At 40.0% G+C, this 23,050-nt stretch overlaps 1 protein-coding gene and 1 pseudogene across 39 annotated transcripts in view; one reads left to right on the plus strand and one right to left on the minus strand.

Moving 5' to 3' along the window:
* Bbx (BBX high mobility group box domain containing) overlaps nt 1-23,050 on the plus strand; it is a 247,692-nt gene that overhangs the window by 155,984 nt on the left and 68,658 nt on the right. For 25 of the 39 annotated variants that reach the window (XM_087576273.1, XM_087576274.1, XM_087576282.1 and 22 more), the window contains 3 exon segments: nt 1,437-1,679; nt 12,264-12,459; nt 16,440-16,507. In XM_087576273.1, the coding sequence (XP_087432399.1) occupies nt 1,437-1,679; nt 12,264-12,459; nt 16,440-16,507 (507 nt within the window). 39 annotated transcript variants of the gene reach the window in all.
* Nucleotides 14,747-15,242, minus strand: Rpl26-ps9 (ribosomal protein L26, pseudogene 9; annotated as a pseudogene).

Consider the following 23,050-nt stretch of genomic DNA (forward strand, 5'->3'; position numbering starts at 1 on the left):
TATGATGATTCTAAATCCAACTCAACAGAGTTGTCATGTTGTGTCAAGGGTATACTCCCCCTCCCACCCCATTCATACGTTAATACTAATTTTTAAAACATGGTAAGTTGGAATAAGCAAGTGATTTATTCTACAGTATTTTTCTTGCTGCCTTGTAAATATTGTGTGAAGGAGCAAGTAGAAATACTGTGGTTCTAGTACTTTCTGGACACTGGTCAGGAGCCGCTTCAGAGCCACAGAACCAGAGCCTAGAGCCTAGCAGTCCTTTATTAACAAGGCCTCCAGAGAGCCTAGTCCAGTTCTGGGTATTAGCTGCCTTCATGAGTAACGCAGACTGATGAGTACCTTGAACCTCCTTGGTTTTCACTGTAGAACAAGACACGAAAAACACAAACTTATGTAATCTGCATTTCTACACATGATTGTGTTGTTTCTGAGAAACATTGCAGAATTATATACTCTAGTCTTAGAGATGCTGCACTCGCGATATTTCCTGAGATCTGTGACCACAGATGTGCTTCATGCAATTTAATCTGGTAGTAATACTGGAAGTGTTACATGGAGGATTTAAAAGAGAGACACTAGACCATTGACCAAAGCTGTACCAAGCCTGAGAATTGCAGATTCAGAAGGGCAATGAGTAGACTTGGTGCTTTATGGAAGTCCTCAAAGACCTTGAATAGTAATCAACAAAACACTTAGGAAAGAAAGGACTCAAAATTAAAGTTGACTGTTTAAGCCTAGGGGAATTTATCCTTATTGTCATAAGATCTTGGAAGATAAGACCAAGGTTTATGTGATTAAAGTTGTACTCTGAAGCTCTTTAAAACAGTTATGTAAAGGGTTCTGTTGATACTTTATACAAGAAGCTCTACCTCTGGCATCTGCAAAAGCTTGAATGTTCTGTATTTGCTCCTTATCATGTATGCTTTCATGGTAAACATTCCTTCCCATGTTATGAGCTATAAGGCATTACTTTTTAATGAGTAGAAAGAGTGAATATACATGTGTTTTCATGTGGATATCATTAATCTTTAGACTCATAAACCACAAAGTTATTTTTTGTTCACTCTGAGGAATTGGTTAAATGTTAATACCAGATAATGAGTTGGCCTCTGCAGTTATAAAGGTAAATAAGAGAATTTTGTTCTTAAAGGCTCACTGTTTAGTGAGAGAGGAAAAGGTAAGTAATTATAAAACAATGTAATATATGCTGTAATACAGATATGAAGAGGTTGCCATGGAAACTAAACATTGCTTAAGTTAGTTACCAACCACCAAGAGTAATGAATGATTTTTTTAAATTACTTTTTCAGTTTGTTAGATGTTTAAATGGAGCTATGAAAAAAAATAAAATTTGAAAATCAAAACTGGTTATTAAATCAAAATAGTTGGAGCTGTGTTAATCACATGGCTTTTGCTTTGGTTGGTGGTAGGTTCAACTTGTTGAGGCGGATGGCCTAGAGCAAGATGTTGGTGAGACTGAAGATGATGAGTCACCAGAGCAGCGAGCCCGGAGACCAATGAATGCGTTTCTTTTATTTTGCAAGCGCCATCGATCCCTTGTCCGACAGGAACACCCAAGGCTTGATAACCGAGGTGCTACCAAGATACTAGCTGACTGGTGGGCTGTTCTTGATCCAAAGGAAAAGCAGAAATATACAGACATGGCCAAGGAGGTAAGTTATAAGGACAAGGTATGGTAGTAATCATGGAAACCAGTTATGTAAAACTTAGGCAACAAATACGCAGTGGCCATAGTTAATGGTGTCATCTTCTGTTGTCATCAAATGCAGAGATTTTTCTTCCATATCACAGGAATATATTAAATTGATCACAGAATGGTAAAGTTCTGATGCTAAATAACATGTGTGCATGTACGAGTGTGATAATTTTGAGTCTCAGCTTTTCTTAAAAAAATTAGTACAATGAGAAAATTGGACAACGGTTTTAGTAAACACAGTTGGTAAGAGACATGCTGCGCCTTGTTTCTGTACTGTAGCATGAAGATATTAAACCCATACATGAATGAATGGCAGTAAAACAGGATGTGCTGTGATGTTTGAGCAGTTGTAGTTGGTGGGAAACATTCCCACATGGGAAGGTGGCATATGAATTCCTTAATGATAGCAAAAACTAAGTATCTTCAGGAAGTCTGTATTTGATTTGTTTTTACAGTAGTCTGGAATTAATATGAGATCTCTGTACATTAAGTATGAGTGGACTTAGTTCTAAGTAAAGAATAAGTAGTGTCATTGTAGTTAAGTCTGAAAGGAAGAATTCTAACATTATTTACTTAGAGTTTCAACTTGCAAAAAAACTTGATTCATAAAAAATCCCTGCTACTCCATTAACTTCTATGGGGAAAAAAACGAGCCAGTGGGGGATAAAATAATGTAATTTCAAGATATTTTTTATTAGACATCTCAGTTGTGGTTTTATTGAGTTGTTTAATAAGGAAACCTGCAACATAATAAAATTTTCTTTTAAAACATTCAGGGAAATTTGAATCCAGAGTAAATGACTAGTGTTGCTGTGTAATTAATAACTACACAAGGCTTTAGGAATTTACTAATTGTTAAAGATAGAATTTTAACTATACTGGATATCTATAAAATTTAAAATCAATTACAGCAACCTACGTGATTTTTTTAAACATTTCAATAGGTTTCCACAAGCATAAAATAATTAACAGTAAACCTTTCTCATTAAATAGGTTTACCTCCTTTCATGCTCATGCTTTATATGATAGAGTAAACAATTATCTGAGACCACATGGAGAGCAGCATACACTTCCTATAATTAAACACTTGAGTTTGATTTTGGATAACATGCAGCATATTGCCAATATAGTATTTGCCTTTTCTTAAATACAGCTAATTTACAAACCCAATAGGTGGCCACTTTTTAAAGGAGGAACTATTATTTTTGCACAGGAAATCCCTTATTAATTACTTAATTAGCTTCACAATATTTGCCATTGTGGTGCTATGATGAAATCTGTTTAGGTAGCCCCCTGCAGCCTACAAGTGGAAACCAGAATGTCCCACATTGCATCTTGCTTTGTTTATAGTTACTCATATAAAATATTTTCTCATTTATACTGCAAAGTCTAATCGATTCTGCTACTTCCCACATTATCAGGCAATTGGTCTCTGGTGGTTCTTTCTTTCAGCTTATTTACCAAGTGTTTCACAGTTCCATTAACGTACATGTAACTTGGCGAAGCCTTTATCATTAACATGGTAGCCTTAATTGGAATGCTGATGCCTAACAAGTCTCAGTATTCCAGATTTTATGGTGGATGCCAGTGATACAAGCTCAGACACAAAGAAGGCCTCTGGTCTTCATGACCAAGTCCTTTTGAAAACTACTTCGTGTGTAACTGTTCAACTTTGAATCCTCAATTGTGAATGTTTTACTAAATCCACGCATTTTTCAGCACAGGGCATGGATGTTGTACATCAGTTACCATTTGTATCCTTGCCTTTATTAGAGAGATTAGTCTGCTTTACCCACAGGAACACAGCCTAGAATGTCCTTAGCCCTTTTGTTATTGTGCGAACATCATGGTTAATTTACCCAACTGAGACCGTTTTTTTTTTTTTTTTTTAATAGATATAGAGCAAGGCGATGTAATCGTATGAGACCACCATTGTGGTGTTTTGTTAACTAAAATATTATTGTGATGTGTACTTTTCTCATTCTGATTTTAAAAGAAGCATTTCTTTAAAAGAGTGAGTAGCAGTATGTACTCCCTCTCTCCCCTCCCTCTTTCCTCCCTTCCCTCTCCCTCTCTCCCCTTTCTTCCTTCCTTCCTTTCTTTTTCTGCTATTCATGAAATTTCCTTGACTCTTCCCTTTTCTCACAGTTGGCAATGAACTGCCTATTCTAAAATTTGTTGCCCTTCTCTATGCATAGTACTAATTGGTATTAAAAACTGGTTGAAAAATTTTCTCTTTGCTTCTTTTGTAATCAAAAAGGTTAAAGAGTTTAAAGAAAATTATTAAACCAAGTGAACAATTTTTGGAAAATATAAGCATTTCATAAAAAGATTAGTGGACCTGTGAGTTATACATCAGAATTCTTAGTGCATTAGAGAATGGATCTTCACTAAGTCTTTTTTTTCCCCTTACCCAAACCCCCATCAAGTGGGTTATCCTCCATCAAGTCACAAGGTTAATTTTTATCACATTTATGTAGTTGTGTGTGTGCACAAGTGTGCATGTTTGCATATGCACATGGATGGAGATCAGAGGACAGACAGCATTGCCTATGTGGGTTCTAGTGATAAATGCCAGACTTTCAGGCTAGCATCATTAACCACTGAGCCATGTGGTCAGCACAGTTAAAAATGTTAACGAAATTATAATTTTTTATTGTTTAAGAGAAGTGCAAACTAAGGAAATGGCTTTTCTCTTAATTACCTAAATTGAGGGCCGCTGCATCCTAAACATATTCGTATTGGAAAGGAACTACTATTGTCACATTAACTTTCCTCTTACATAACTTGCCATAGCCAGTTCCACTGCTTTCCTTTTTGGTATGTGTCTTTTCTACAAAACCAATAGTACAGTAATTTTTCAAGTATGGAATTACTGTTGACTAGCTTTGTCATTAAAGTTTTTCATTTAATATATAACTTGAAATACTTTTCTCCCAAAACATTTTTTTATCAAAACCATAAACCTAATTCACTGTTTTGTCACGTGAAATGGTGCTTTGTTTCTGTTTTGAACATTTCACAAGAATAACTCACACCAAAGTAGTACACTGCATCCCACTGTCCTGCTGATGAGCTTACTCTGCATCCCACTGTCCTGCTGATGAGCTTACACTGCATCCCACTGTCCTGCTGATGAGCTTACACTGCATCCCACTGTCCTGCTGATGAGTGTACACTGCATCCCACTGTCCTGCTGATGAGCGTACACTGCATCCCACTGTCCTGCTGATGAGTGTACACTGCATCCCACTGTCCTGCTGATGAGTGTACACTGCATCCCACTGTCCTGCTGATGAGTGTACACTGCATCCCACTGTCCTGCTGATGAGTGTACACTGCATCCCACTGTCCTGCTGATGAGCTTACACGGCATCCCACTGTCCTGCTGATGAGTTTACACTGCATCCCACTGTCCTTCTGATGAGTGTACACTGCATCCCACTGTCCTGCTGATGAGTTTACACTGCATCCCACTGTCCTGCTGATGAGTTTACACTGCATCCCACTGTCCTGCTGATGAGTGTACACTGCATCCCACTGTCCTGCTGATGAGTGTACACTGCATCCCACTGTCCTGCTGATGAGTGTACACTGCATCCCACTGTCCTGCTGATGAGTGTACACTGCATCCCACTGTCCTGCTGATGAGTGTACACTGCATCCCACTGTCCTGCTGATGAGTGTACACTGCATCCCACTGTCCTGCTGATGAGTGTACACTGCATCCCACTGTCCTGCTGATGAGTGTACACTGCATCCCACTGTCCTGCTGATGAGTGTACACTGCATCCCACTGTCCTGCTGATGAGTGTACACTGCATCCCACTGTCCTGCTGATGAGTGTACACTGCATCCCACTGTCCTGCTGATGAGTGTACACTGCATCCCACTGTCCTGCTGATGAGCTTACACTGCATCCCACTGTCCTGCTGATGAGTGTACACTGCATCCCACTGTCCTGTTGATGAGTTTACACTGCATCCCACTGTCCTGCTGATGAGTGTACACTGCATCCCACTGTCCTGCTGATGAGTTTACACGGCATCCCACTGTCCTGCTGATGAGCTTACACGGCATCCCACTGTCCTGCTGATGAGTTTACACTGCATCCCACTGTCCTTCTGATGAGTGTACACTGCATCCCACTGTCCTGCTGATGAGTTTACACTGCATCCTACTGTCCTGTTGATGAGTTTACACTGCATCCCACTGTCCTGCTGATGAGTGTACACTGCATCCCACTGTCCTTCTGATGAGTGTACACTGCATCCCACTGTCCTGCTGATGAGTTTACACTGCATCCCACTGTCCTGCTGATGAGTGTACACTGCATCCCACTGTCCTTCTGATGAGCTTACACGGCATCCCACTGTCCTGCTGATGAGTGTACACTGCATCCCACTGTCCTGCTGATGAGTGTACACTGCATCCCACTGTCCTGCTGATGAGTGTACACTGCATCCCACTGTCCTGCTGATAAGTGTACACTGCATCCCACTGTCCTGCTGATGAGCTTACTCTGCATCCTACTGTCCTTCTGATGAGTTTACACTGCATCCCACTGTCCTGCTGATGAGCTTACACTGCATCCCACTGTCCTTCTGATGAGTGTACACTGCATCCCACTGTCCTTCTGATGAGTGTACACTGCATCCCACTGTCCTGCTGATGAGTGTACACTGCATCCCACTGTCCTTCTGATGAGTGTACACTGCATCCCACTGTCCTTCTGATGAGTGTACACTGCATCCCACTGTCCTGCTGATGAGCTTACTCTGCATCCCACTGTCCTGTTGATGAGTTTACACTGCATCCTACTGTCCTGCTGATGAGCTTACACTGCATCCCACTGTCCTGCTGATGAGTTTACACTGCATCCCACTGTCCTGCTGATGAGTGTACACTGCATCCCACTGTCCTTCTGATGAGCTTACACGGCATCCCACTGTCCTGCTGATGAGTGTACACTGCATCCCACTGTCCTGCTGATGAGTGTACACTGCATCCCACTGTCCTGCTGATGAGTGTACACTGCATCCCACTGTCCTGCTGATAAGTGTACACTGCATCCCACTGTCCTGCTGATGAGCTTACTCTGCATCCTACTGTCCTTCTGATGAGTTTACACTGCATCCCACTGTCCTGCTGATGAGCTTACACTGCATCCCACTGTCCTTCTGATGAGTGTACACTGCATCCCACTGTCCTTCTGATGAGTGTACACTGCATCCCACTGTCCTGCTGATGAGTGTACACTGCATCCCACTGTCCTTCTGATGAGTGTACACTGCATCCCACTGTCCTTCTGATGAGTGTACACTGCATCCCACTGTCCTGCTGATGAGCTTACTCTGCATCCCACTGTCCTGTTGATGAGTTTACACTGCATCCTACTGTCCTGCTGATGAGCTTACACTGCATCCCACTGTCCTGCTGATGAGTTTACACTGCATCCCACTGTCCTTCTGATGAGTGTACACTGCATCCCACTGTCCTGCTGATGAGCTTACACTGCATCCCACTGTCCTGCTGATGAGTGTACACTGCATCCCACTGTCCTGCTGATGAGCTTACTCTGCATCCCACTGTCCTGCTGATGAGCTTACATGGCATCCCACTGTCCTGCTGATGAGTGTACACTGCATCCCACTGTCCTGCTGATGAGCTTACACTGCATCCCACTGTCCTGCTGATGAGTGTACACTGCCTCCCACTGTCCTGCTGATAAGCTTACACTGCATCCCACTGTCCTGCTGATGAGCTTACACTGCATCCCACTGTCCTGCTGATGAGTGTACACTGCATCCCACTGTCCTGCTGATGAGCTTACACTGCATCCCACTGTCCTGCTGATGAATTTACACTGCATCCCACTGTCCTGCTGATGAGTGTACACTGCATCCCACTGTCCTGCTGATGAGTGTACACTGCATCCCACTGTCCTTCTGATGAGTTTACACTGCATCACTGAGTTTAGGCTTCTGCGAAGGAAAAGTTTTCTAACTGAGGATGTACAGATTAGTACCACTTCTCCCCTGCATTTTGACCTGGGTATATGTTGAAATTTGTGCCTGCTGATGAGGAAAAAGAAAACTCTAACAACTATAATAAGGGTTCCTTCAACTCCTCATAGTGAATATGATCATAAGATAAAATGTGTGTTACAGCTCGTTTAGATAATTTTCTCTACAATCTCTTTACTGGTCTCGTAGAATGTTTTTTTCAAGAATCATAGTGGGGTTGCCATTTTTCACTCTATGTAGGTCTAAGCTGTATTAATAATTTGAAACACTAATGGACATTGAGATAGGACCCCACACCCAATTAAAATTAAATAAGTGGAGAAAACCTTTCATTAATATTAAAATGCTTTGTAGTTCAAATTTCCACTTATGTAATGATCTGAAAAGCATTTACTGTGTGAGACCGCATTTTAAAGCATTAACAGAATAGATTATTGTCTTTTGTTATATAATAATGTCATTGTCAGATATAAAGGAAGTAAAATACTGTGACAGAGGGTATGCATTTAGTGACAGTACTGAATAACAAAAGAAGCAGCAATTAGATTGCTGCTTTTTTTATTTTTGCTAACAAAATACAATAATGGTTAGGGCTAAAACGAGAGTCAGCATTACCGAATGCCTCTATGAGTAAGGAACCATTTGTAAAGCAATATGAAGTTAGATTATTTAATCAGCTGGAAATTCGCAGGAAAGAAAGTTGAGGGTCATGAGGTGAATTTTTATTTTTATATAATTTTAAAAATCGGTATTTTAGCTAAAGTCTAGTTATTTTTGAGAGTTTTTCATCAAAATCTTAGGATCAATAGTCTGTGATTGATGTTCTTGGAGGATAAATGAGCTTCCCATTCACCTCTAGCTTGAGCAGCAGTGGATGTCTGGATAGATGGGGCCTATCTCTTGAGCCCTTTCATTCCTGTGATGATGGATTCTGTCCACACGGTTGACCTACATGGTAGTTATTACATTTAGCGATTTGCTCCAGACTGTATACTAAGTCTTCCAGCATCACTCCTTTCCCTGCCTCCACTGTAATTTCTTTCCTGGTAACCTTGTCATAACAAATGATTAAGCCTTTCTGTTGTCTCTTGTAGCTGAATCAGATCAAATGATTGATGAGCTACCAAGTTCCAAGGACATAGAGGGCGTCATTACACTCTGATGCTGCTCTTGCCTCTGACCTTTCTTGCTGCCCATACCATAGGTTGTGTTGGCTTAATGTTTTTTATATGAATTTACGTGTTATTGTTCTTGGTCATTCACATTTTAAGCTCCTCTAATCAGTATATAACTTGACTAGGACTCTAATGTTTTATTTCACTGGTAAAGTGCTTACCTAGCATATCTAAGATGTTGTTTTCTAATCTTCAGCAACAAATGAAAACTAAAGTATAAAAATGTTGTGTGTATTGAACATTACATTGAGTTTAAGAATCTACACAATATCCATGTGATATAATTACAGAGTATTGTCCCTCGTAATAAAGTGTCAGTTATCATTTTCTACAGCACCCCTCATATGCCAGGCCTTTCTCTTGCACACTTGTTATCTACTCAGAGGAAACTTGCTGCATTATAGATCCATTGCAAAACCAGTTTTCATGCTTGAGTCAGAGCAGGGACTGTAGACCATGTGTAGACATAAATATTTGTGTGGTTAATTGTGGCTTGTGAACAATATGAAAGGAGGGACTCTGCCTTGATTCATGCTTTCTGTCTCCAATGTCTAAAAAGCGTCCATCTTCTGGTCAGTGCTCACCAGGTCTACAGTGAAGGTGCATAGCATAGAGATGAGAGTAAGAAACCATATGGGTGATTGTGAGAGCCTTATGTTATCGTCAGCACTGTCACAAATTAATGTAAGCTGACCTAACATCATCAATGGATGATTCACTGATCAGGATGACAGTGTAATTTCCATCACACTTGTTTTTCACTGAACAGATCACTACGTGACTTGTAGCAATGTGTTACTAGTGAAGAATGTATCCAAAAATTGAATGAGAGGAGAAGGGCCCTGTCAAGAAGCAAGACGTTCAAATATTAATGATATCCAGCCTCTTCCACAGCTGGGGCTTTCTGCTTAGAAAATTTTAACTACCAAAAAAGAGATCATTTTATTTCTCAAAAATTTATTAATAAATTTGTTTGAAAGTCTTGGGTCACTTCAGATGACTGTTCATCTAATACACTTACCCCATGTGCCTTTTACTGAAGCACAATACGGTGCATATGTCTGCTATTTGCTTTTCACCACTGCCTGCCATTCATCACTTTCTACCTTTAGTCAGCAGGCAAGGTTATTCCTAGGCCTCAGTTTAATATGTAAATTCCCCATTCATAAGAATGTACTGTGGTAGTGTCTTCCAAATTCATTCTGCCATACTGTTGTAAATTTGTTTGGCTCTGGCCTTGTGTCTCATTTTACTTATTTATTCTTAAGAATAGAACTAGACACTCGGGCTGGGGATTTAGCTCAGTGGTAGAGCGCTTACCTAGGAAGCGCAAGGCCCTGGGTTCGGTCCCCAGCTCCGAAAAAAAAAAAAAAAAAGAACCAAAAAAAAAAAAAAAGAACTAGACACTCAAAGAGATGGCTCAGTGGTTAAGAGTCCCTGCTGTCTTCTAGTGGACGACCAGAGTTCAATTCCCAGTAGTCATCATATTGGGCTGCTTACAACTGTCTGTAACTGCAGGTTCTTCATGCCTGTGGTAGGGCAGTATGCAAATACCCATCCATAGACACATATTCATATAATTCAAATAAAATAAACACCTATGTATCAGGTGAATTTATATCTTGCATATAAAATAATGTCAGAAAGGGAATTAAGATAGCATGGGTATAAATACTGTTCATTGTCTATTAATACTATATTATTACCTATATTATAGCACTTATTAAATAAATTATAGTGAAACCTATGCCTTCTCTTAAAAGGCTATCTTTCACCTCTTGCTGAAAGATATTTAGAGCTTATATTGAACACCATTACCATTTTAGAAGGCTAGCTTGTGAGATCAAAAGAATCGTGTTAGCTGGTAATGGGGATGTTTGCCTGCCTCTTAGGAAACTGAAGCAGAGAACTGTGAATTCAAAACCAGACTAAACAATCAAACTCTCCTAAAACAATATGTTAATAAAACAGTCCAATAGTAAGAGTTGAAGAATACATGGGATATAATACATTTTCTTTTTATTATTTGTTTGTTTTTGTTTCTTTGTTTTTTAATTAGTATAGCTGTGGGAGTGTATAATGGATATCTGGAAAGAGTTAGTGGAGTTAGGAAAAAGGATAAAAGAGGAAGCCACAGAAAAAAGGATGGGAAATGTTGTTAGTAAAGATTGAAACTTGCAAGTAAGGCATAGAACTTGTGTATATGTATTGCTGCATGACACATCATAACTTGTTCCTATGTGGCGTCCTTTGTGCTCATTAAAACTATTGACAGATATGTTACACAACATAGATGGCGGGATTGCAGTTCATGCCCAAGGGTAGCTAAGCAGAGTTACATCTCGATGCCAGCTTATCATACTATATTCACTGTTCTTCTACTTTGCCCTATGTCTAAAAATAACCAAAAAGTTGGTCAGCTAGTCTGCCTTGGTCCCTTTCTACTTGATCTTGGTTCCTTTATCTCATGCTTGAGAATTTTACTGTGTTTACATTTGCCTTACAAGAACACTGAGACAGATTTAATTTTGTAAAACTATGCTTAGCAGATTAAGTCAGCCAGTGGGCAGAATCTGGTTGCTGGTCCTAGCATTAACCCATGATCCGAAATGCCTACTGATGTGTCCTTTGAAATAGGTGCTGTGGTTAGAGATGACTTAATGGGTAGTTAAGAGCACTGGCTTTTCTTTCACAGAATGGGGGTCCAATTCCCAGGATCCATATGGAAGCTCACAGCCTCTATAGCTTCAGTTCCAGGGTATCCAGGGCTCTCTTCTGACCTTCATAGGTGGCATGCAAGTAGTACACAAACATACATGCAGACAAATGCCCATATGCATAAACAGAGTTTAACACGCACAGACACCACCCCATACACATAAATTTTTAATGCTTTAAAAGAAGAAACAGATGCAGTGCATACCATTGACAGTGACTCCAAGCATAGCTGCTCTGTTCTGTCTTTTAAGCCCTCAGATTACACTGCTCTGCTCTATGCTTACTGCCTGCTGTCTGCTGTGGAAGGGCCAGAGTTCTAGCCTAGCCCTTTCCATCCTCAGAGCCTTTTTTCCTAATACAAAATCCCTCAAAGTCAGGCAAGTTGTTAAAAATGACAAAAAGAGTAGAACATCCAAAGTGTCTGGTCCTTGTATTGTCATCCCACAAGTGAGATAACTCCGCCTTGTTTCTGTGCTTGGTGCTGTCATCTTCTGTAAGGAAAGCTACTGAAGTCAGGGAATGTGGTTTTGCCTCAACCATTTTCTGAATGGTGGGAAGGGTGAATGCTGCTGAACTTCTTAGTCTGGATGTTAATCAAGCCTGCTGCTCATTTATTTATAGTATAAAGATGCATTTATGAAAGCAAATCCTGGCTACAGATGGTGCCCTACCACAAACAAGCCCGTGAAGTCGCCAACACCCACTGTCAATCCACGGAAGAAACTCTGGGCCTTCCCATCTGACTCCTCAAGAGACTTGCCAACCGCTAAGAAGGCAAAGACAGAAGAAGTTCCTCAGCTTAACTTTGGAATGGCAGGTGAGGTTACACAATTTGCACCTGTTGTTAAAGGACAAAACAATACATCGAGCATTTTTAAACAAATTATATAAGTTTGAGGAGACTACTTGTCTGTGGCAGTTGCAAATAGATAGCATATCATGAGGTATTATGATGTGAGTTCCTGCCAGTGACAGTATGGAAATGTCAACAATAATTTGGCGCTTGTCAGGACCTTAGGGAATTTTGTATTAACAAAATAGAGTCTATCCTCTCTGTCACCCAGCCCTTGGCCCAGTAGTAAGCAGAGTAAGCTCTGGCGTGATGGGAATTTAAAAGCTACGATTATGTAGGTTATCTAAGTTTCTGATACACCAAAGGCAAGCATGTGAGCAAATCCATCCAAATCTGAGAATGGATCAATGAATGTGTCTTAAAGAGAATCCCCACCCTACTCTGCCTCCCATCTCCATTAATGTCGGCTCTGAGCAAACTTAAAATTCCAGATGGTGCCATTTGCTGTGTTACTCTTTGGGTGGTAAGGAATGGTAATGCATTTATGACCGTGAAATAAGACTTACATTCTCCCCCAAAAGGCTGGACCTTCCCTCCTCTTCACTGTAATCAAAAGGATTTTTCCAGGGAGAAGTTGGGAGGTTGAATAAGGTAAAATCTGGGGAGTTCATGCTGAGCCAGAGTTCCTACACCATGTTACAAACAAGCAAATACTTTTCAAAGTCATAAACTGTTTACAATATAGAAAGGTTAGTAGGAATGCAGTTAAGCCATAGTGTGAATTCTTTTAAGTGGTCAGTAGGTCAGTAAGCCTTCATAGTTGAGTTTGAGCTCATGTGAAAACTATGTGTGTTGGTGTATAAATGCCAGAAAAATGAAACTTGACACAGGGAAGTATCCTTTGGAAACAAAGGTCTTCAGGTTGAGAGCACTGTCTGTAGCATAACTCCAGAACAGCTCCCAGTGTCTGTCCCAAAATGGGCCTGCTCCTGTCTTAGCGGTCACTTGTACAGTTTTAGCTTCTGACTATTTGTTACTAGTCTCTGTGAATCTGGACTTTCCTTACTGCGATGTAAAGAGCATCACCTCGGACTAAGAGAGGGTTACTGACATCTAAACTGAGTCTCCTGACATTTAGCATCTGTTGCTCTTCTCTCAGCTCTAAATCTAGTTAGTGTGGGCAGAGGTTTGTTCTGTTTTGTTTTGTTTTTAGGGTTTTGTTTTAAATACAATTGTTTGTCACAAACTAGACAATAATTATATGTAAATTATAGGAAGTTTGTCTTTTAGTAACAATGTTTCTGACCTTAATTATCTGCCTTTTCACTTACAAAGTAGAACTAAAATCCAGACTTAAATATATAGGTCGGCTTTTAAAAAACAGTATTCTATGATGCAACATAGAGGAAAGAAATCCCCCCTTGGTGGCATTTGCCTCAGTAACAGTGGCCTGATATGTCGTATGTTTGGACTTGGTGACCAGAGCTCACTCTTAGCTTGTGTACAGCATCACTGCTTTGAATTTCATCTTATTTCCCTTTCCAACAAGACGAAAGCAGCTAAATTACCTTTGACTAAAAACTGGTGTGGAGCTCTCGGAACCTAGCAAATACAAAGGAAATTGTGAAGCCAGTTTAACACGGAATCTATTTTGTTTTATTCTTATTTATTTGCTCCTGAGTCATTGGCCCCCCACATTTTGGAATTTATAATAACTTGACTTTGTCAAATATCTGATTTCCAAGGAAGGGAAAAATGTGTAGAATTTGATCTATTAACAATCCTACTCAATAAAGGCAAAATGTGCTAATTATGTGAGTATATTTTTGATAGTTCTAAGTAGCACTATAAGTGGTAGTTTCTTGGCTTACTCTTTAGGATGAATAGCAAATGTCTTACACACTCATATTTGGTTTATAACTTCAATTATCATGTCATTGTATTTGAACTGCACATTGGTATCTTTTGAATGCTGTCACCCAGCCCTAGTTCCCAGGATGATGGATGACGCTGTAAGAGTGCTTCCCTCTCAAGCCCCCTACACTCCTACTTTTTGTTACATTCATTTCCCCCTTGACTTTCACTTTTAAATAAACTTAAGTACATATTTTATCATGAAAAATAGTTCTTAAGCTTAATGCGTAATTAAACGGAGTCTGTTAAGCACAGCAGAACTTTGTTTCACTGAATTAGGCAGGATTTGTGTTCTCTGTGTGTGTTCTGCATGGGATAGTGTTGCACTTTTTAAACTCAGGATTATTTAGTGACATATTTTTTCTCTTTGACTACCTCATAGCCTCTTTTTTTTTTAACTTAAGCAGTCTTTAATAAAAACTGTGCATGACATTTCTACTCCTGCATCTTCTCCATCGTTTCTTCCTTGTATTTGCCCTTCTCCTTTCCTACTTGCCGGGACTTGGCTTTCCTCTCCAGGATCTTCTTGCGGTCCTTGTCCAGCTTTAGCCTGGTGATAACCACCTTGCTGGGGTGGATACCCACATGGACAGTTGTGCCGTTAGCCTTCTCTCGCTGGACTCGCTCAATGTAGATGACGTATTTCTTCCTGTACACTTGGACCACTTTGCCAATCTGCTGGCCTTTGTAGTGTCCTCGAACAACCTGAACTTCGTCGTCCTTTCGAATGGGCATAGACCGAACATTCTACTTCTGTCTCAGTTCTTTGGAAAGCGGAGAAGACATGATCTTCCTCCGAATGTGAGATGGTGCATTGAAATGCCGTTTGCGGTTCTTGCTTTGGTCAGAAGTCACGAAGGGATTGAACTTCATTTTGGCGGCTGCAATCCAGCCTCCTATTTTTTCATCTTTTATTCTTTTCTCCCCCCTCCTTTTTCTTCCTGTAGTGTCTATGCTTGTCTACATCAGAACCTTTTCTCAATTTTTAAAAAACTTAAATACAAAGTCTGGTTAAAGTTGCTTCATGAGTTCTCAAGGCAGACTCTACTTCAGGGCATACATTTAAACAGGAGAAGAAACAGAAATGTTTTCAGGCAGTCTTATGATATCCTCATTCTAAGATAAAATGCATGTCTTGAGGCCTGCGTGCACCAGAGATGCACAGGTACCTTCACATGTGTTCTTCTATTGAAGCTTTAAAAGTTAACATTTGAAGCAGCTTTAGAGAATAAAGGATTCTGATGAGAATGTCACCTGGAGTGGAGATCTACCACCTTACTTGTGTCTCGCTGCACCAACTGACTGTGGGAAGAATTAAAGCAAAAGAATTGGCTAATCAGGATACATCAAAATACACTTAAGTCTTGAAGTTGTTTTAATAGGAGCTGGAGTACCCTGAAGACTTATATCTAAAATATAACTGTCATTTTACATTTACTTTGAAAGTTTTGAAGAAATTATTTTCAAAAAGCACATTTGAATTTGGAGGCCAGTTTGAAATCTCTCTGTTCTGTACTCCCTGATACCCTAATTCTTTTGACCAGACCTCATTTCACAGAGCCCTTTTAACAACGTGTGATTTACAGTCTCAGACTTCTTAGCAGACAAGCATGAGTATACTTCCGTTAAAAAAAAAAAAAACCTTAACCAAACACCCACTCTTGGAAAGAAGCCTTGGGTTTGGGAAATGGTTAGGTCAGCAGCTATAGAACTAGGGAATGGTATTGTTGTTTTGGAACGGTGCTAGAACGGTAGCATTTAAGAGATGTAAAGGGCCTGTGTGCTGGTTCATGCCTATTATCCTGCACTTACAAGGCTAAGGCAAGAAGGTCATGGCTACCAGGGCAGCCTGTGCTTCATAATGAGACACTGTTTCAGAAAAAGCAAACTAGAGAAATGAAAAAAGGCTCCTTAAAGCATGTGCATCAAGCACACGTGTATCAGGTTATATAAAGACAGAATTTTGAATTTTTTCCATAAAATTTATATGTGGGTAGTTTGGATTTCTGCCTTTTTGAATAATCATTTTCACATTTTATGGTTATATGTGCTTTATGCTTCTAAGTTGGTTATTTGCTTTTGATCTTTAGATCCTACTCAGATGGGAGGCCTGAGCATGTTGCTGCTAGCTGGAGAACATGCTCTTGGAACGCCAGAGGTAAGCCAGGCCCTTAGTCTCCCGTGGCTCTCTCCCTGCTCCTTTTGCAGCTTAAGCACACACACGTCTGTATTCTCTTCACCTTGCTGCTGCAGTTCCATCACCTACAGCTCATCGAGAGCCCTACCTGTTTAAAGTTCTCCTGTGTTGAGGGTAGCAGACGTGGCATGCATGATCCCAAAGGACTGAAGCACAACTCAAATGCAGAATCTGCACTTGCTTAAACCTGGGAGTACGAGATGCAGCACAGTCACTTGTCATGTGTTGTGTCCCTGTCATGGGCATGTGGATTGCACCCTAAAATAAGTTCACTCTGTTCGACACATCCCCTGTTTGTTTCATGCTCTCATTTAGACTAGCTAGCGGGAAGCTGACAGTGAAAGTATGACACTGTCTCTCTAGTATCTGAATAATTCCAAGCTCCTGTTTGAACATCTGGAATGGCAGCATTGCAAAACTGTTTCATCCTTTAAAATAGAAAAGAAAAAGGAGCCAGAACCCTCATGACCAAGGCAAAGCACATTCTTGAGCAGAGAGAAGTCGAAGTGTTCCAAAGGTGGATGTGACACAGTTGACTTTTCAGCAATCTTACACAGGACGGTTGTGGAAGTCAGCGTCACTGCTTCTCACAGACACGATGATGAGGGTTTGTTCCCACCTTACTCTAGCACACATAAGCACATCTAGATCTTTTCCATGCTCATAGAAAAGGGAGACATTTTCTACTTTGCTTAGAGCTTTACTATTTGAGCTCTTTTTAGTAAGTTCTCTTGCTTCCTATAAGGACATAGCACTTTGAGACACACGGTATGAGCACCGCAGTGATGGACCTTGTAACTCTAGTGAAGTGGGAGCATTTTGAGAGCCTCCAGACTATGAAGCAAACAGGACAGGAGCAGGTTCCTGTAGCAGTAGTCATGTCTTTAGGAATTCAACGGTTTGTGTTTTTGTTCTCTCACCTGATCTCAGAGATATTTTGGTCATTACTGAAAATAACCTTGATTCACTCAAACAGGAAAATAGCAAAATCGTAAATAAAATAGTGTTATGTCCAAATACCACTGGAGAGCGTACTTTAGAGACCAGGACACTTCATAGAGCCCATAGAGTTCTACCTTCATTTTTTTTTATTGCAACTAGACAGATTTGCTAAACAGAACTTCTGTATAGGCAGATTGTCATAATGATCTTATTATCATCATAAGATAAACACAGTAAATATTTATTCAGTAAGTAAATAGGATGAATATGTATTCAGATAAAAGAACAATTCCAAAATTCCGTATTTATTGTATCAGAATAATTACTGTGAAATCTGTTTATACTATTTTGTTTGACTAATCAAAGTAATATCTTAAGAAATTATACCATCAAAACATATAATCACAAAGACATTTAAAGCGATGTGATATGGAGTCTTTATTTTAAAATAGTCTTAAAAGGAAGGAGGCTTGTTTATTTACTGACCTGAGATTTCATTACATTTATAAAATCCAAAGGAAAATGCTTTTCTCAAGTGTGGAATTTAATATAGGAAATACATTTTCTTAAACTATACAGGTATTTTCTTTAGTACATCTGAAATAATAGAGCTCTGCTGTAGAGGTTCCAAGGCCTCTTAGTATCCTGGTTTATGTGGTGTGCCCTCACAGTTAGACAGTTTAGTTTCTTGCGATGTCAGTGAGCAAATTGCACCAATGTTTCTACTTCTCTTTCCTGTCTTCCAGGTCTCAGTTTAGCCCAATAGATACGGGGCACTGTTAACTGGGAATTTGTGTATATGCTGTTTCTGAGCCAGGCAAGACCTTTTGCTCTTGACTACAGTAAGCTGAAGTCAGGGTTGAATTTTGTTTTATAATTTTGATGTTTTTTAGTCTATATAAATAATAGCCTTCGTACTCATATGTCGATATTGAGATACATTCTTAAGAACAGTTTCATTTTATAGAAGTAATTGATTTGGAGAGAAAAATTGATATACAGAGTAAGACAAAGACGGAACGGAGTAAGTCCTTCCTAGACACACAGCAAGCTTCTCTCTGCTGCACAGTGGAAGAAATGGAGGGACACGATAGGACATTGTAGCAACTCATGTAAGCCAGAAATCAAAGGAAGTTGCTTGAGCAGTAACACAGAATCCTCTTGAGCTGTAGAAGTGAACCAGCCAAAATGAAACATTCAGAGATTTAAGTGTGTTCTCTGTTGTTATTTAGCTTTAAAGGAACAGTAAATAAAAAGGCAGAAGAAACAAAAGTAATATTCTTTTCCTCAGATTCTGGGTGAAAGGGGCAGTTATTCTTACAGTACCTGTAAATTATTAGAAGATAAAAATACAAGGAAAGTCAAATATGTGTTTTAGAATTTCTAAAAGTAATCTTCAAGATAACTTTTTTCTTGATCTATGCTAGATAGATAGATAGATAATGTAGAGATAAATTAGAATTTAAAAATAAAAGCAGAGGTTACGTGGAAAGGACAATGGTTCAATACAAAATGCATAAAGTAGTTGGATTACTCTTGGCAAGGACAACATTTGCTGTTGCAACAACAGAGTCATCTTGGCTAGAACAGAAGGAAGCAAAATGAAACATAGAAGATGCTAGGAAATCATCACTGATGACAGAAGGCACGTCTTCAGTTGAGTAACCAAAGCCAGGATGAGTAGTCTGTATAGGAGGCACCTTAGACGCCGGGCCTCTCGCTTTTGAATGCTTGCTTCTTTTGGTGGAGCAAATAGATAGAACGTACAGTTCTAATCTAGCCACATGTGCCTTGCCTTCCATTCCACAAAGGGGAGCTAATAATAATACCTGATTTCTGCAACTCCCAAGACTACTGCAAAGATTAATTAAATAAAACCTGTAAGGTATTTTTTACTTCGTGAAAATTCTTCTAAGTATGCAGGATCATCACATTTAATATTCAATTTCAAAATCTTAAATTATATTTGTTACTTCTGCAGGCTGCATAGTGATTTGCCAGTACCTGCATGGATAATACATCCATCCATCATGAACACAACGCATATGCACACATACACGCAGATGCACACATACACATGCACACATGCGCACACATGTGTACACACACACACACACACACACACACACACACACACACACACACACACACAGAGTTCCTGGTTCATTGAAACCTTGGAAGAATTTACAATTTGAATTTAATTTCTTCGCATCATTAGGAGATTAGGGTATTTTAAATTAATTTAATTTATGTAAGATAAATTAGTAGAAGTCCTAGGAGCTAGCAGTTAAAGCACCCCCTGTTCAAAGGCCTGTTTAGTGAGACCAAACTGGAAAAAATGGACAGTTGTGAACTGTGTGCCATCTTGTTTTGTATGTTCAGTCAGATAGCGTATTCATGGAATGATTTCAGTGTAAGGCATGTGAGGGGATAGACCACACAGATGTCTGCTCTTTATGTAGCTGGTACCTCTTAAGGCTCAAGTCTTTAAAGAAAGGTAATTCTCTACATGAACCATTAGCCTCAAGAAAAATATTTTTAATTTTTCATTTTTCAACCGATAACCTGCATGTTTGTAAAATAAGAAGTGAATATGCAATTGAAATTGGAAAATGATAATACTTAATTTCTTGAAACAATAATCTTTCACCTCCCTCAGAATGTTGATGATTTTTTAAGCTACACAATATTTCTCTTCCTAATCAAAACACGTGCTGCTACCATTAAATGTGTTATAACACTTAAGTGTATTTAGTTTCATGTTATTTTGAAATCTTACGATAAAGGTTTTTTTCTTTTCATTTTCTAAGTTGTTAAATGGACTTTAAGAAACTTAGGATCAGGACTGACATGATTGTAACTAAGTACTGTAGAGTAGGTAACCATTCAGCTAACTTTATTCAATACTGTGTCCTTTCCAAATGCTGCTCACCCGTGCCTTAGGTGCAGATAATACACCCTTAGCAGTCTCAGGAGTTAGTTTTGTCTGCCTTCTGAATAAACAGTAACCATCAGGTGAAAGATCAGGGGCAGAACGGTTCAGTATATACCCATTGTCGTCTAGCTGCACGGTGGCTAGGCTGAGATTTAACTCCAGCAGGACTAGCCCTGTATAGCACCCTGGAGATTCAGTTCCACCCACCTAGCATCAGCTGTGCAGCAGCCACAGAAGGGGTCATTTTGTGATTGCTGGACATGGGGTAGATAGGCCTTCACACTGGTTAGCTCATTCTGCCCTCCCAGGAATCCTTATTGCAGTCTCCAAGGCTATAGAGTGAGGAACTCATGATGCTGGGACTTACACCCTCCTGATTCTATCAAATGAAGAGATACAAAGCCTGAGCCACAGGCCAGTTGATTTCACTGATATATTTTACACGATTATAACTACATTTTTAAATAAATTCTAACTTACTAAAATATTGATTTAAACAAAATTGAAAGTTTTCACTTTTATTTCTGATATCAATGGAATAGAAAAACTTCTGTTCTTACCCATCAGTACAGCTGAGTTAATTTGATATGCGTCTGTTTTAGACTAGTCTGAAATGAATAGCTATTCCTGGAGACTTAAACACATTAAATTTCATTATCTCTGCTTCTTCTCCTGGACCTTACCTGTCGTCATTTTTATTCTCTTTTCACGGGTTTATTGCTTCTAAATACACTTTGTAAAGACATGTGCTATATTTAAATTCTACAGTGAAAAGGAGGCAGGTGCCCAGAGGTTTTGTTGTTTTTATTTTCCCTCTTTCTTTTGACAAGTTTCCCGCTTTATACCACTTTGTAGACAGTACTGCCTGTCATGTCAAGGGACCCAGCTTCTTCCAACAGTAGCGAGACTCAAAAAACAAGGTAGTCAGGTCCCTTTCTATGATCTGTGCTGGTAATCATAGATGCTTAAAGATGGCAAGAAGAAAGTGCCTTCCCATCCATCCAGTACATTGAGAAAGATGCAGTCCTTTGTCTCAACTTTTCCTACAGTCTTCTGTCTGTAGAAACAACATGGGCTTCCTGTGCTCTTGTATGAGCTGTGCAGCACAGACTGTAATAATAAGAAAACTTTGTCCTCGGAGTGGAGACAGGGTTGCTGGAGGCCTGGATGCCCTCAGTAAAACGCGGATCTCCCCCAACTCTCACCCACTTCTGCCAGATGATGATCAGGTTCTATGATGCGGCCACCGTTAACTCTGCTTCCCACAGTAGCCCAGTACTACAACAGTACATACCAGTGTCAGGTAGAACATTCAGACACACTCCTCTTACACTAAACTGTTTCTTCCCATGAAAGATACTCCGTGCCCCCATCAAGCCTTTGTCCTCCTCTCACATCTTCCCTCTCAGCTTATTTACCATGAAGGTGTAGTCTGCCCCTTCTCCTGATGTCCTGATATCCTTCCAGACAATTACTGAGGACTGGCAGGTGCTGTCTCTGACTTAAGTGGGGCCCCATATCTCTGCAGCTTTATTTCCCCTGCCTGCTAATTGGTCTCCTGCCTCCAGTCACTGCCAGCCAAGGTTGTCCTGCGTGCCTCTGACATAATTATCTAACTGCGTATCTGTCATCATGCTGCTCCTCTAACTAAAGCCCCTGGCTAGCTCTCTCTGTCCTCCAGCCTCATTGCCAGACTTAACTGAATCGCAGTTTTTGTCAGCCGGAGTCATCTCCCATGACACTTGCTTGGCATCATTTACCCACACCAGGAACGTCACCGTTTCTCAGAAACACAGCAGAAATATGCCTTTGTACATTTTCATCAGCTGCGACTTACCACTCTCACTACTCTGCTGAGGGGAAGTCTGCCTTGCTTTCCAACTGTATCTCAGGTACTCATGCAATAAAGGGTTTCTCTGTGCTCCCAAGAAACCTTCTGATAGGCCTCCACTGTGCATTTCTGCAACGTAGCTCTTCCCTTCAGTTGAGCTGCAAACAGACCAACGGTCTGGCAGAGTCCCTTAGCCATCATTTTCCCCTGGTTTACACTGGGTGCAAGTGGTATTTAAACTTCTTACTGCTGTCGGTCTCCATGCTGGCTCACTGCTTATTGGACAAGTGAGTGAGACATAGTTATGTGAACTAGCAGGAGTAGGAGTGCGTGGTTGACTTACAGTGTTTGCTTGCTCGTCTACTCTATTGTCATCACAGTGCCAAGCGCTGCGCAAAGTGGGAGCAGCCCTTGATAATAATACTTAGCTTCCTAAGCCACTTGTGGTCATAATAACTGGCTCAACCATGCTTTGTACCCAGAGGCTGGACCTGGGATTTCTCGTGCCACTTACTTTGTCATAATTCTTATTGTGCTCATCATCTCCCTTGCTTTGTTATGGAGAATCGTTGTTAAATCAGAGTGGCTGGTGATTGAGCATATCAAGATTGGAATGTGTGGTTAAGCCAGGATCCCTGTAGCTGTTTTCTTTTCTGGGCCTATAGCAACCCCTAGTGGCTTTGTGTATTATTTCAGAGACTTTTCTTTTTCTTTTCTTGTTTAACCACTGTTTATTTCTTTTCATTAATTCATAAGAATAGATGCTGAGGAATAAATGTTGATCCATAAAAATCAT

The sequence above is a fragment of the Rattus norvegicus genome, chromosome 11 (assembly GCF_021556685.1).
Source record: "Rattus norvegicus strain SHRSP/BbbUtx chromosome 11, alternate assembly SHRSP_T2T, whole genome shotgun sequence".
NCBI lineage: Eukaryota > Metazoa > Chordata > Mammalia > Rodentia > Muridae > Rattus > Rattus norvegicus.